General features: G+C 40.4%; 2 protein-coding genes across 2 annotated transcripts in view; one reads left to right on the top strand and one right to left on the bottom strand.

The window, feature by feature from the left end:
• ZKSCAN4 (zinc finger with KRAB and SCAN domains 4) overlaps positions 1–3,650 on the bottom strand; it is a 7,755-nt gene extending 4,105 nt beyond the window's left edge. Inside the window, exons 1-2 of the mRNA XM_008063772.1 lie at positions 2,951–3,650; positions 1,433–1,580 (exon numbers count right to left, since the gene is read on the bottom strand). Coding sequence (XP_008061963.1) covers positions 1,433–1,580; positions 2,951–3,373 — 571 coding nt within the window. The 5' untranslated portion in view covers positions 3,374–3,650. The remainder of the gene's footprint in view (positions 1–1,432; positions 1,581–2,950) is intronic.
• A 9,923-nt stretch (positions 3,651–13,573) lies between these two features.
• On the top strand, positions 13,574–15,220 carry NKAPL (NFKB activating protein like). Its single transcript, XM_008063773.2, has one exon. The coding sequence runs from the start codon at positions 13,867–13,869 to the stop codon at positions 15,082–15,084; it is 1,218 nt and encodes a 405-aa protein (XP_008061964.1). The 5' UTR covers positions 13,574–13,866; the 3' UTR covers positions 15,085–15,220.
• Positions 15,221–15,896: the final 676 nt, after the last annotated feature.

Here is a 15,896-nt window from a genome sequence, read left to right on the forward strand (position 1 = left end):
AAAAAAAAAAAAAAAAGAAGGAAATGGGAGTCTGCTTAGAACTTAGAACTTGCTCAGATTCAGAGAGAGTAGAGAAGAACCTCAGGTTTCCCTATAAGAAGTAAACTTTGCAGGGGACAGTAAACAAGTTGGTTTAGGCCAGGACTTCTGTTGAAAAATAAAGACTGCATGTTGGATAGCCTATCCAAGTGTTGTATGTCTTGGGAATTTGCCCAGATATTTATAGCAGACAAGTAACAGCCTGAAATATATATATGGGGTCAAAAAACAGACAAACAAACAAACTCGGAATTATCTTTTTCTTTTTCTTTTTAAAGGCAGGCCCCTTGTAGTACAGGTTTCCTCTGCTAGGAAGTGTTTTAGGAACCCATCAGCATCGGTATACCAGCTAGTGCTGTTGTGAGAGGCTGTGGCTTCAGTGAGGTTTTTTTGGAGATTCTTTCAGTGGGTTTGACCATTTCATGATGGATGATTTAAGAGCATACTTGCCCAAACCGCACTGAGTGTTCAGCAGTTTGTGACCAAAAACAGCATCACTCCTGTGCCCCACCCTCCCCATTCATCCAATCTCACCCTGAAAGACTTTGTTTTGTTTCCTGTGATAAAAAAAAGTCCTCAAAGGGAAATGCTGTGCCAATGGGGAAGAGGTGAAACAAAAAATGGCAAAAGCACTAAAAGGCATCAAAATTGATGAGTTCAAAAACTGTTTTGAGCAGTGGAAAAAACATCTGGATATGTATATTGCATCAAACGGAGAGTACTTTGAAGTTTAAACATGTAAGAATACATAATTTTTTATAAATCTAGGTTTTTGGGGGTCCCCTACTCATAGTAATTTTCTACTGTGTGATTTTAACCTAGTCACATATTTTACAGGGTTTAGATTTATACTATTTAGTTTGCAGCTGTTCTAGTTATATATTTTACAGGGTTTAGATTTATACTATTCAATTTGCAGTACTCCTGCTCTCTCTGGAATATTCTGGCTGCTTTTACAAATTCTGCCTTATTGTTTTCCATGACACTTACTTATATCTAAAGTTGTATTACTAACTTATTTGCCATCTTCCATGATAGAATGTAAGCTCCATCAGAGCAAGAATTCTGTCTAACTGATGCCTCTATCTTCAGTGCCTACAACACTGGCTACCACAGATGAGGCCTCCATAAATATATATTAAATGAATGGAAGTCACTTAAAAAACTAATTCTTTCTATATATCAATTTTAATAAAATCTGATTTACTATGTCCTAGTTTGATTAGAAGAGCTTTCTCCTACTGTTTGAAATTTCCCTTTTAGTTTCGGTCTTAGTAGAATATATTCCATAATAAGCATATAAAGTAACTGTAAATGGATCTCTTTTATGTGGTCCTTAAATGAAACGGGATAAAATTTGTAGAATTCATACAGCCCAGAAGATAATACTCACCTCTGTCTTGTAAGGGCTGGGATCCCAAAGATTCTTGCTTGAGCAGAGCCTTCATCGGCTGGTATTGGCTACTTTGAGACCCTTGAGCTGATGTCAACAGTGCCACCTTACAACAGAGCAGTTCTTGCTCCTGGTCACTACCTGGGACCTAGAAGTAATTTGTGTATTTTTATTTATCTCCCAAACATTTCTATCATGTTTTCTACATGTGAGTACTTTCTGTTTTCCAGGAACTGTTTCTAAGAGTTTTATGACTACTAACTAAATTAACACAGACAACAACCCTATAAGTCATTATTTTGGATTCTTGTGATGGGAAAACTGAAGCACAGCGTCTAATCAGTTTGCCAAGTGACCCAGCTAATAAGCAGCAATGCTCAGATGGACGCTCAGGCAGAATGACTCCAGAGCCCATGCTCTTTACCCTTACTCTCTGTACCTTCAATATATACATTTGTCCTTTTATAAAAAACTCTTTGGAAACTGGTGTTAAATTATCAAAGAATACTAATATCTTCTCTTATATGAAAATGAGGTTAATAATTTCTAGTTTATGGGGTTGAGGTGGGAGAGGCAGTAAATAAAATACCAGTATGTAAAATCACCTAACACAGGGCCTGGCACATAGTGTGTCCTGGTTAAATATAGGTTTTCTTCCACATGCTGATAGTTAAATTACAGTTTTCAAGTTAGTTTCTCATGCACAGCTCAGAACTTCCCACGTCCTTTATAAAGAATGAAACTGAGAGATCTTAATGACTTTTCACTGTTACAGAGCTCAGGTGCAATAAATCCAAGTCAAGAACCATGGTATCCTGCTCACTGGTTAGAAGGCTCTGGCCACATGTCCTCTGAGAGGGCACAGGATGATGCAAGGAGGAAACAGTCTCATAAAACAGGGAAGATGGAGGTAAAAATCGGCCCATTTTCTACCAGAAGTTCATAACTAGTGGTCCATGGACTCCCTCCCAAGTGGTCCATGAGCTTGGATAGGAAAAAACTATTATTATTTTTACTAGCCTCTAAGAGAAATGTATAACTTCTTTCAATTATTAATAGAAGAAACAAAACTATGTGGCATAAATGTTACCTAGGGCTTTATCACCAATAGAAACTGCAGATGTTTTTACATCACATTAAAACTAGGCAAATATCGTCAAAGTCATTCACGCTTACCACCACTTGGAAATCGCCAGGTATTAGCCCTGTTCCCTAGGTCTTACTATTTAGTGCACGAATAAAAGAACACAAGTGTAACTTTGTCACAAATGTGTGTAATACTTTGCTAACTGCATTTCGATATGATGGAGTTCTTTTTAACTCTTTATGGTTTCCCTTATGTTCTAAAAATATTATTCTGAGAAAGAGCCCAGGGACTTCACCTTACTATCAAAGCGGTTCAGGGTGCAAAAAGAGATGGTGAGCTCGTGGATCTTAAAAGAATGCCCCTCACTCCGATCTTGAGAGTTCAGGAAGAAACAGACCACAGCTCTCAGATCCCAAACCTGTTCTTTCTACCTGCGGCGTCGGCTCATCCAGCAGCCTCTCCAAATATTCCAACAGCACCACCACCTCCTCCCCGCTCTCTGGGTGCTGCTCCCGCACCCAGCTCTGCAGGTCCCCCGGCAGGATGGTCAGAAACTGCTCCAGGACCAGCAGCTCCAGGATCTGCTCCTTGCTGTGCATGTCAGGCCGCAGCCACTGCCGGCAGAGCTCCCGGAGCCGGCTCAGCGCCTCGCGGGGGCCCGCAGCCTCCGGGTACCGGAAGCCTCGGAAGCGCTGGCGGGAGCGTTCAGGGGCCGGATTTGGGCTGCGGGGTGCGCTCGACTCCGCTGCCGAGGCGGAGGCTTCCTCCTCCTCCACCTTCACGGGTAGGAGCCCCGTCTGGTCCTCGGCACGCTGGGCGCCCAGGGCAGCGTGGGTTCTTGGTTCTCTAGCCATCCTGACCCAGGGAAGTACTCGGCCTCACTCTAGCTGCGACCTTTACACCTTCAGAGGATTTTTGAAAGGTGGGAAATCACTCTTGGCCAGTCAAACTGCAAGTGGTCCCTTCCCCTCATGCCCAAGGCACCCCCGAGGCGCAGCTGCACAGATCTTTCCTACAGCCCGTGCCTTTGCAGCGTCCTCCTCTGCACCCCACCCTGAATTCCACAAGACGTATCCCCAAACGACGCTGAGGCGAAAGTGCTCACTCTCCAAACACAGGAGAGAAGTTGAGGCTAGGCACAGGAAGCCTCCGCTGAGCCAATGCCGCTTCCTGGGCGCTCTAGGAAGCTTCTCTCTGTGGTTGTCTCCGAATTAACCCATTCGCTACCCTGTACTTGCCTCCACTCAAGGGAAGGCAGTCAGAGGAAGGAGAAAAAAGAATGCCATACCCTGAGTCATAAGAAATGGGACGGACTCTTTAACTCCTGGAGGGATGCTACTGTGGGCTCGAATTCTTTCTGTTGTAACGCTTACCTAAGCAGCTGGCATAAAATCGACAGTAAAAATCAGCCGGGAAGCAGGGGCTCCCCAGTGCGCTGAGAACTCTGTCAAGAGGACCTTAAGTCTCTCTCAAAAACTTCAAAGAAGCAGAACATATCACAGGCACTTTTCTGGAGAGAGTAGTGACTGCCCCTGGTCTTTGCCTCTCCCCTACCCTCTTAATCTGCCATTTGCTTTCATCCTCTTCAAGACCAGATTACTTGAAAGAAAGCTCTCCTCATCCAGACTCTAGTCAGCTCCTTCCAGAAATCCTTAACTCATTGTAGGCAGTAAACTCCCAATGCACTGAGATTGCTCCTGCAATAGTACCTAGAGATTCCTGCCTCCCCAAGTTACCACTTTCCATGACCTCTTTTTATTATTATAATTTAGTAGAGAAGAGGTCTTACTATGTTGCCTAGTCTGGTCCTGAATTCCTGGGCTCAAGCAGTCCTCCTACCTTGACCTGCCATAGTGCTGGGATTACAGGTGTGAGCCAGCAGGCCCAGCCTTCCATGGCCTCTTCTAAGGCAACCAACCAGGCTTACACTGCTCTCTACTTTTAGACATCCTCTAATCCCTGGCTTCATGGACTCGATTCTTCCAGCTTTCTTCCTTCTTGTTCTTCCCAGCCACAGTCTAGCACAATGGCTAGGTACACAGACTCTCAAGCTAGGTTACCTGAGTAATCCTAGTTTTACCACCTACTAACTGGGAAGACTTGGTAAATTAACCTCCCTACTTCTGACTTTCCCAATCTATAAATGGGGACAGTAATCTATTAATGGAGAAAGTAGATAGGGATGTGTGGGCATTAGTAGTGATTAGATAATGTTGTGAGCACTTCTATGTAAAGTGCTTAGAATAATGCCTAGCTTGTAATAAACTGGGCCTACCCTACAATAGAAGAAAGCCCTGAGATTTCTTTGAGCTTTCTCTGATGGGACTAGATTTTTCAAGCCATAAATGACTGCAAGTTATTTGACTGAAGTATCAGTAAATCTCTTTCTATCCAGTGGAATGGAGAAGCTACAAAATGCAAGCTTGGTAGATTATTAGTAGAAAAAAATACCATGTCAGTACCTTCTTGAATTTTTATTCCCCAGCCTATTCCTCTACGGTTCAAAGGATGACAGGAAAGGGAAAGAAACTAAGAAAATAAGATTTCCCAAAGGTTGTTGCAAGTACTCTCTTTTGATGCACTGCCATAAGAAATATAGGACATTGCCCTTAAATTTGTTTTTTGTAAAGATGGGGTCTCATTATGTTGCCCAGGCTGGTCTTAAACTCTGGCCTCAAGCAAACCTCCTGCCTAGGTCTCCCAAAGAGCTGGAATTAGAGGTGTTAGCCACCAGGCCTGGCCAAAGCTTATAAAGTATAGTTAGTAAAATAAGTGAGCCTGAGTCTAGTAAAGTTTATAGATCCTAAGACTTGTGTACAGGCCAGATATAGGAGCAAGTTAAGTTAGCAGTTTTCAAACTCTGTGCCACATTAGAATCATTGGGGAGCTAAAATATCCTGATGCCTACACTGCACCCAAGATCAATTAAATCAGAATGGAACTTAGGCATGAATAACATCTCTTTTTTTTTTTAGTTGAAGTCTCACTTTGTCACCCAGTACACCCAGTACAGTGGCACAGCATGGCTGAAAATGAATAGAAGATGATCTAATATCCAAGGCTCCAAAATGGATCCAGTATAACCTACTACTGAAAAAAAAGTTACATTTCATACTATTGAGGCAGTTTTCTGGGAATCAAAATTTCTATAAAGCCAATTTCATCCTATAAATAAGCCTGCTAGGAAACCAACTACTCACTATTGGTTTTTAAATAATTGATTATGGGTGTAAGAGTCTCTCCCTTTTCCCATAGCTTCTCTCCTTTTTCTGTCCATATTTTCCTCCATTTATGTTTATCATTGTATTGAAGACTATAAAGGATCTTTGAAAACACTGAGGTCTCCAAAAGTCTCCCAAGTGGTATATTTCTTCTTGTCTTATTGCTTAAAGGCATAAAACTTAATCTTGATACACCCTAATGGGTATATTATGATCAGATAATTTAAGCAATAATAGAGATGCTGGCTATAAATGTTAGAGGGGGTCTGATTCTTTTAGGGGTCAGTATATAACAGCCTTCAGAAAAACGACAAGAAACAGCTCTCCTATCTCCACAGAAACCTTAAAACTGCCTTATTTTTAAGGCATTTTTGGTCTCCTTGGTACTATGGAAACCAGTCATATAGATTCTCACCAAACCGTTATGATGTGAGCTGTGTATTGCTCCAAAACTGCACAGTATTTTTTTCTAGTTGTTATATTCTGTGTGGGGCTATAAATGATTCATGGAACTTCCTTTAGATGTTCAGTGGAGGAAAAAAATAGGATGAGCCTTTGTTTATACTTATATTTAAACAGGGTTGGGGATATGGTGAGGCAACAGAGGCACTGAGGTCACAAAACATAAGGGAGTGGATGTATCCTTAAATTTTGTGCCCTCAGTGCCTTGTTTGCCTCACTTTAGTCCTGGCCCTGTGTTTATTTCATATTGGAGTCCATTAAACCCCTTTATATTTAACTTTTTGATTCTTACAACAGCTGCCAAATGACATTGCTAAGAGTCTATCCTACATCTCTTGAGACCTGATTCCTAGCTTGCGTCACTACACTCTCTCCTGAAATATGCATGCTTAACTAGTATTTTTTCCACAGTAAAAGCATCCCTGATTAATGCTCACATAAATTCGTCCATCCATATATGTTTGTTTTATATCACACCAGGTACATAGAAGAGTTTCAGAATTACAAAATAAATAAAAAGTGTAGTAATCCTTGACCTTGTGATGCCTAGGAATTTATCAGAGAAAAAAAGAAGAGACATAAAAACACAGAAGAAACTCTACTTCAAAATGGTAATGTGCAGAGAACTTGAGCACTACTTTCAAAGCCCTGCACAATTAGTTCCACTGCATCTGACTTTAGAGTGATGGTAAGATCATGGGGTTTAGAGTTACAATATACAACTTTTTCTCATTTGCAGAACATAGATTTAGGCAATTTGGTAAATGAGGTAAGTTTGTGAAACACTATAAAATGTAAATCAGAGTACTGTATAAATGTTAGTTGTTTTTGTCTAATATCCAAATCACGAACTAGGCTATTAAAACACTGAAGGAATTGTATGTGGTAGGGTTCTGTACCTTCCTGAATAAGTTTGGTGTTTTTTAAAAGTACCACAGTACTGATAGCTCTAAGATTTTGGTGAAAGCCCTGCAACTTATCCTAGTCATATCTACTGTTTAAAAAGAGTGACCTGTTCACGTGATTACAATGATTGACAGATTTATCAGCTTTGCTTTCTTTTTTGTGCATTAGATCCTGACATATGCTTTCCTCAGTTTTGCTAGTGGGTATGCCTCAACATGATACCCACTGGGCAAGAAACATTTGGTTAACATGGGTTCTCATGTGTGAACACCAGCTGTCTCTCTCACACCACTCTTACAGCTATGCTCACTTGCTGCTCACCCACCTGCTTCTCCTGGTTCAGGAGCTCGACACTGAAACTGTTCTTCCCTACTCCATACACAGGTATCAATGCTAGCTTTAAACAACTCTACATAATTCTGCATTGATAAAAGACCCAAAACAAACATGCAAGTTGGGTGAGGATTTGGGGTGTGTTAAGTGACTCGTTTTTCAGTATATGTAGACTTGAATCTTGCCCCTGAGTCTGCTGCATCCAGTGCAGTTGGGAAGCTAAGGGTGGGCTCGGACGCAGCGGGGTGACGCATGAAGGACCATTATTTCATCATGGTGTTTCTCTTAGGTGGAACAATTGCCTTGGTTTCACCTACTTACTGTTCTTCCCTCAGTTATTCCACTCTATGAAAACAGACAAGCCCTAGAACTAGGTGAGGTGAGTGAGGCAAAATTTAAAAGGGTGCCAAATGACGATAAATCAAGATAAATAATATTCTAAGAAATCAAAATTAATGCAGTGAATCCATGGTGAACAGAATATCAAAATTAGAGACAAGGTTACGAATGTTGTTAGTTTAGTTTAGTTTAGTTTTGTTTTGTTTGACCTCATGTTCCAATATAGCTAGGCAAAGCACTCTTACTAATCCTATCTTTATTTAAAATTTTGATATTTTGCTTGAAACAGGCCTTCTTTCAGGATATTCTGCTGGATCGAGGCCTTTGCACTTGTGTTCCTCTACGTGAATGCCCTTTCTGTGTATATCAGCAAGGCTAGCTTCCTCATTTTCTTTAGAATTTCTTTAAATTCTCAGTAAGGTCTTCCTGTCCATGCCACCTAAAGTTTTACCATTATCCAACCCCCCATATATAAACATTTCATATTTTTCTCTTTTTATGACTGATGGAGTTTTTTAAATCCTATCCTTATGCTATAAACACTATCCCAAGTCAGAGTTTTCATTTTTTATTTTTGTTTTTAAGTGTTTCAAAATAGTTCTCAGTAGTGAATGTCTCAAACTGACATAAAGTAAAACATTGTCTTTATTGTTGGTTTTGTATGCAAAGGTCACAAAATATAGTGTGAAGTAATTTGAAAGAAAATTGAATTACAAGTTTCCCTCAGAGTGTTATAAAGTTGCTTGTTAGGAATTTATCTTTCTTTTTTCTTGTCATTTTGAGTAGGAGGTCTCACTCTGTTGCTCATGCTAGAATGCAGTGGTATCATCACGACTTACTGCGGCCTCAAACTCCTGGGCTCAAGCCATCCTTCTGCCTCAATCTTAAGAGTAGCTAAGATTATAGGTGTGAGCCACTATGCTAGTCTAATTTCTTTTCTTTTCTTTCTTCCAACATAGAGACAGGGTCTCTCGATGTTGCATAGACTGGTCTTGAACTCCCAGGCTTGAGTGATCCTCTCGCCTCAATCTCCCAAAGTGCTGGGATTACAGGTGTGAGCCACCATACCTGGCCAGGAATTACTTAATAATAAGTATAGATTGAGACAAACTGAGGTCAAGTGCCTCTGAATGTGATGCATTAAGTATATAATATCACCTATGTAACCTGCCAAACAGGATTACCCTGAATCCCATCACGAAGAATCAATCAGATAAATTCAACTTGTAAGACATTTTACAAAATAATCATCCTGGACTTTTCAAAACTACGTCAAGAAAAAATTTTTTAATTGTTGGGGGACTATCTTAGTCCCTTTGGACTGCTATAACAAAATACCATAAACTGGTTGGCTTATAAACTACAGAAATGTATTTCTTACAGTTTTGAAGACTAAATTCTGAAGATCAAGGTGCAGGCAGATTTGGTGTCCAGGGAAGTTCTGCTTGCTGGTTCCTAGATGGCACCATTTATCAGTGTTCTCACACAGATGGTGGAAGAGGCAAAACAGCTCTCTGGGGCCTCTCTCATGGCACAGATCTCATTGATGAAGGATCTGCTCTTCTAACTTAATCACCTCCCAAATGCCCCACTTCTTAAAACTGTTACATTGGTATTCAGTTTCAACATATGAATTATGAAGGGACACAGACATTCAGACCATTGCAGGACACAGGGAGAAAAACTGTTCTATTACAGAGACTAAAGTGTTATGATAACTAAATGCAATGTGTGATCCTTGAATGAATTCTGAATTTTTAAAAAACACACACACAAAAATCCCACTTCAAGGACATTTTTGGAACAATTGAATAATTTTTAACATATCCTGAATATCAGATTAACGCTAGTATTTAGTAATAATGTTAAAATTGTGGAGGATAAGAATGATATTGTGGTTATTAAAGAAAATTGCCTTCTTTTAAAGCATGAATTGTTGAAGTATTTAGCAGTGAAGCATCATAATGTTTACAATTTTCATTCAATTAAATAAGAAACAAAATCTTAACAATTAGTGAATCTAGATAAAGAACATGTTTATTCTACTTTTCTGTAGGTTTAAAAGTTTTTTTTTGAAAGGGCAACCTCCTTGGGTCCCCTCCCACTGTGGGAGCTTTTCTATCCTCTCAATTAATCCTGCTTTCTCAAAAAAAAAAAAAGTTTTTAAAATATAAATTTGGGGAAAGATTTATGAAAAGCAATTCTGAGAAATTAAAACATTACTTGTGAGAGCAATTTCATTCTAGCTGAGTGTTCAACATTTAGTGCTTTTCTTAATGATTAAAATGTATTGTTATTTTTAAACTTTCTCTATTTTCTTTATATATCTTCTATATTGTATATATTATATGTGGTATAGGCTGAAAAGAGGCCATTTTGGCTATATTAAAACTGTCATTTAGAAAAGACTTAAATACTTGTATTCTTTTGTAATTGAACTGAGCTGAATTTGGAAGTCATTTGAATTTAGAAGTGCATTTTTTTCCTTCCCCTCTGCTCCCCTTCTCCTCTCCTAGCACTGCCTTGCCCAACTGGCCAATCTTATTTAGTAAGCCATTGCTGGTGCTGAAGAAGAAACAGCCAGCAAGCCAGACCACCTAATAATTAGGAGAGTGATACAAGGCCAACAGGAGTGTGTCTGAAAGCCTGATGTGGGCATTTCCCACCTCCTCTCTGTGAATAGAAGGACATGATAGGCTCTGAGAATAGAAGATTGTTACAATTATGTTTTGAGTTGAGTTTTTTTTTTTTTTTTTTTTTTAAGTAAGAATCCCGCTCTACTGTCCAGCCTGGAGTGCAGTAGCACCATCATAGCTCACTGCAGCCTCGAACTCATGCACTCAGGTTATCCTTCCACCTTAGCCTTCCAAGTAGCTAGGACTACAGGCCACCACACCCAGCTTTTGTTTTTGTAGAGACAAGGTCTTGCTACATTTCCCACGCTGGTCTCAAATTTCTTGGCTTAAGCTATTCTCTCCCAATGGGCTGGGATTACAGGTATGAGCCACCATGCCTGGTCTACAATTATGCTTTAAAACAATTTAAAGCTATCTATTTTAAATGTTGTGAATTTCCCTTCCTTCCAAATGTTGCAATTGTCTGTTCCTTCCTCTAAAACACTGTAAAAGAACATATTGTAAATTCCAAATGTTATCTAAAATGTCAGCATGACCAGGAGATTTTGTCACATTAGTAATCACATATTAAAAATTGTTAATACAAGTCTTCAGTCATGATAAAACTACACATATGCGGAGTTCCAACTTCCAGTGAGCAGGGCCTGAGGTGGGGGGAGGGAATGAGAAAGAAAACAAGAAACGGCGGGATTGGAAGGTCTCTCTCTTAAATCGGTGAGAGCAATTTTATTTTCACAGCATGCCCCTTATATAGGGCCAAACTACACTCTTAACAAGAAATGTTTTAATGTTCTAAGTATTTCTAGCATAACACCTGTGTTTACTGATACTGAATAATGTTATTGTTAAAATAGGCAACATCCAGACGGGGCAGACATGAGGTCAGGTGGTACTCCTTTTATCAAGTCAACTCCCTAAGGGTAAGCAGAGAGAAGGGAGTACTGGCCAGGCTTCTTTGAATACAGGCCAGGAACACAAGGACCTTGTCAGTTTATGCCCTCATCTCCTTCACACATAGTCTTCAAGCTTGGGGTGGGTGAAGGGCTATGAATGTTGCCCTTCATTCATCCAATACTGAAATTAGTTTGTGTTGCTTTGAGCAGCTTTTTTGGTAAGGATGCCAATGCATCTCTCTATAACCTGCTCATAGAAATTAAACATTCCCTTTTCTCCCAGTCTCTGCTCCTCATCTTTTTGGCCATGAGGGATAGCAGCTGATTCATTGGATTGGAGGGTAACATGTATAGTAAAGATGGGGTATGTTGGCTATGTTGCCCAGGATGGTCTCAGTCTCAAACTTCCTGGCTCAAGCAGTCTTCCTAACTTGGCCTCCCAAAATGCTGGGATTCCAGGCACAGGCCACCACATCTAGCCCATCAAATATATTTTTATGTTCTATACTAATAAACATTTGCTCATCTATAAATAAAATTTAAAAAACGAAAGCCTAGCCCCCCCATAAAACAGATTTGGTAGGCATTACTATCCCTATTAGCACATCTTTTATACCACTGCTTTTTCTGCTAAATCAAGAGTTAGCAAACTACTACCTGCAGAGCAAAATTGGTCCTCAGTCTGTTTTTGTATGATCTGAGCAAGGAATGATTTTTATATTTTTAAATGTTGGGGGAAAAATTAAAAGTATAATAAAATTTAGTTAATATGTGAAAATCATATACAATTCAATTCAGTGTCTATAAATAAAATTGTATTTGAATACAGCCATGTTCATTCATTTATTACATATTGTCTATGGCTGCTTTAATCCTACAAGGGCAGATCCGCAATTAAGCAAAATTATTCACCCAGAAAAGAATTTCATTTTTCCTATCACAAAATCTGTAATAGAAAAAAAAAGTATTCAATTGAGCCAGCTGACTTAACTAGACAGAACCAAGATGATAGTGATACCTATGCACATTTTAAGATCAGGGAAGCATAACTTTGTATAAAATGTTTGTTATTTTGAATAAGAGAATTATATTTCATCAACAAAATATGTAAACATTTGTTTTTCCTTTTATTGTAAGTACATACATAATATCCTCAATTTTGCCTCTTAGCCCACAAACCCTAAAATATTTATTAATGGCCTTTGCAGAAAGTTTGACACCCCCTATTCTAGGTCATAAATTTTCTACCGATCAAAAAACATTCTAAAATACATTTTCCTATGTGCTATCTGAAAAAGGTTTTCCCTCAATTTGTCAACATTCGAAATCACCAACAGATTTAATGACTTAATTTTTCAGTTATCTCAAGGAACATTTAAGTATTCATTTCATTGACCTATCAAGTAGTTTATAAATCCAAAAGAAAACTCTCATTACCTACAACCTATAGTACTACCTTATCCATGTATTTTCACTATATATGTGACCAATCACATATAATACTCCCCATTTGTCAGTTCCTAAATTTGCATGATTTATGGCATGGCACCGATATTTATTCCTTTCGATCACATGACTAAAATTATACTTTGGTTTTATTCAATTTAATCTTATTGTATTGTTTAGAGTCCTAACATCAGGAAAGCACTAGTCTTAAAGTTCTTAAGATTTGACTTGGCTGTCAACTAATTGAGCAGGTCAACTCAACTTAACAGAACCAAGGCATTGGTAATGCCTATGCACATTTTAAGATCTGGGGGAAATAACCCTGAATAAAATGTCATTTCAGAAAGTGAGATCTAAAGTATGTTCAGAAAGTGGCTTCCAAACTACGGGTTTCTAAAGAAACGTCCCCACATAGAAAGACATCTACAAGACCAAGTAGGATGCTTTTATCTTTCTGGGTTGGAAAAGCTTGTTTATGTAAGAATTAGCATTATGACTCTGGCCCTCCCTTGGCTTAGGGGCTGAGCTCAAACTGATACCAAAAGAAGTTCTGGTTCTTGCTTCCAGTAAGAACAAGCAGGGTTGAGACGTCATTAATTAAACGTATTTTCTCCATGAAGAGCATGAATAAGTTTGGGGGTTTTCTTTGCTTGTTTTGGGCGGGGTGGGAGGGGAAGATTGCTGGTAACTGACATTCTTCACTAAGGGGTAAAAGTTAAGGAGGCGAAAGTGAGAAAGGGAGGAACCACGGGCGGAAGCAAGATAGTAAAAGAAGAAACCCAAATAGAGAAGGTGATGTTTCAACAACAGAAGGAATAGTTGATGCGAATTCCTCCTTTCACGTTTCCACGCGATTCAAGTTGAGAGTTGTAAGTCTCAAAAGGCGGCGCACCCTGGTCCTTGTGTCCGTTTCCGACAAAAACTCTCCACGCCGCGTCCGACAAGGCGGGGACCTCACAGCCCACGCGCAGATTCGTTATTCGCCTGGCAACTGGCCGGAAGCGGAAGTCGTGCGTGGAGGCCGTTTTTACTGCGCTTGCGCGAGTGGGAACCGCCAGCCAGCCCGTGTTTCTGTAGTAACCGTCCGCGTAGCCCATTCGAGGCGCGGCTCATGGCCCCGGTATCCCGATCCCGTTGTTGGGAGGAAACCCTGGACACTCGGAGACAGCGCCGCAGCTCGTCGGGGAGCCGGCCATCCGCGCAGGCCGGACGCTCCCCTTGGGATGGCCGTTCCCACTCTCGCTCCCGCGGCCGTGAGAACCTCAGGCCTCCGTGCAGCGACTCGGGCATGGGTACTTCCTCCACCCTTCGCCGCTCTGGGTCTCGAGAGCGGCCCCCAGGACTCCGCAACTACGCCTTCTCGTCCTCCTCTTCGGTCTACTGTGGGGGATCCCGCTACCATCACCACCGCTATGCGGGCTACCGGCAGCGGGCGGAAGTCTACGAGAAGGTGATAGAGGAGCGCTATTGGCAGAGGAGGCTGAAGGAGAGAGAGAGGACCGGAGAGTTGGGAGCGCCGGAAGTATGGGGGCTGTCTCCGAAGTCTCCTGAGCCAGATTCTGATGAACATACCCCAGTTGAGGACGAAGAGGTAATGAATCAGAAGAGCAGCAGTTCGGATTCCAACACGGAAGAAAAAAAGAAAAAGGTCAGTCGTTCAAAAAACAAGAAAAAGAGAAGGAATAAGTCGTCTAAAAGAAAACATATAAAGTCTTCTAATAATAGTGACAGCGACTCAGACTCCGACATGCATTCTAGCTCTGACAATAATAAAAAGAGACTCAAAAAAGCCAAAAAGAAAGAGAAGAAAAAGAAACACAAAGCCAAAAAGACCAAGAAAAAGAAGAAGACTAAAAAAGAATCCAACGACTCAAGCTGTAGAACTTCAGAAGAGGAGTTGCCAGAAGACACCTGGATTGAACAATCTAAGATTGCAGATACCATGGATTTAATAGGTCCAGAAGCACCTATAATGTATACCTCTCAAGATGAGAAACCTTTGAACTATGGTCATGCGCTGCTCCCAGGTGAAGGTGCAGCTATGGCTGAATATGTAAAAGCCGGAAAGCGTATCCCACGAAGAGGTGAAATTGGGTTGACAAGTGAAGAAATCGCTTCGTTTGAATGCTCAGGTTATGTCATGAGTGGTAGCAGGCATCGCAGAATGGAGGCTGTACGACTGCGTAAGGAGAACCAGATATATAGTGCTGACGAGAAGAGAGCCCTTGCATCCTTTAACCAAGAAGAGAGACGAAAGAGAGAAAATAAGATTTTAGCCAGTTTCCGAGAGATGGTGTTCAGAAAGACAAAAGGGAAAGATGACAAGTAGGGATTTGTTTGTTGCACAGCAAAACTCTTAACAACAAAAGTTTTATATAACCAAAAATATTAAAAGGCTTTACAGTGCTACTGTATTTACTATGTTAGTAAGTCCCTCAGGAAAAACCTGCATTAGGAGATATCTTTAGCAGGTTTGTTGTTGTTGTTGTTAAAAGAAATATGTACACGTGGTTTAAAAAGCATTTAAACACTACAGGAGGAGAATCAGTAAAATGAATCTTTCACTTCAATCCCTGACACCTCTCCCCAAAGAAATCTCTTTTTGGTATCTCCTATACATGCCCATAAATTTTATGTGCACATTCAAGGGTATATGTGGTTATGTGGTGGGATAAAGGTTAGAGTTATATTAAACTAAAGTATTCTCCCCGTCACTCTTTTTTGTTCTCCCCCCTCACCCCATTACCTCATGGAGCCATTTTATTTTTCCCAGGGAGGATCAAAAGAAGCCCAAAAAGAACAAAGGATTAGATTGACTGTATACCTCTGGCTGCAGCTAATAGACCGGGTTATAACTAAAAGTCTAGAAGGGGAACAGATTTCCTGCATGCTTTTGATTAAACTTCGGCTTCTTTCTCTGTCTTCCTTTTCCATGGGCTTTTTATACAACTAAATGTCTGCCAGAGTTACTGAGTTTGTTTCTTTTTTCCTGGTCCACCTCTGATGAGAGAAATAACATTTTTGACTTGGTGTTCCAAACAAGAGTCCAGAGAGTCACCCTTAATGGGATAAGCTTAGGTCACATGTCCTCTCAAAACAAGTGCCGTTGCCTGGGAAATAGAATGACCTACCTGTGGAATT

This window comes from Carlito syrichta, unplaced genomic scaffold (assembly GCF_000164805.1).
Source record: "Carlito syrichta isolate Samal-C Ts95f unplaced genomic scaffold, Tarsius_syrichta-2.0.1 Scaffold307028, whole genome shotgun sequence".
NCBI classification, from domain to species: domain Eukaryota; kingdom Metazoa; phylum Chordata; class Mammalia; order Primates; family Tarsiidae; genus Carlito; species Carlito syrichta.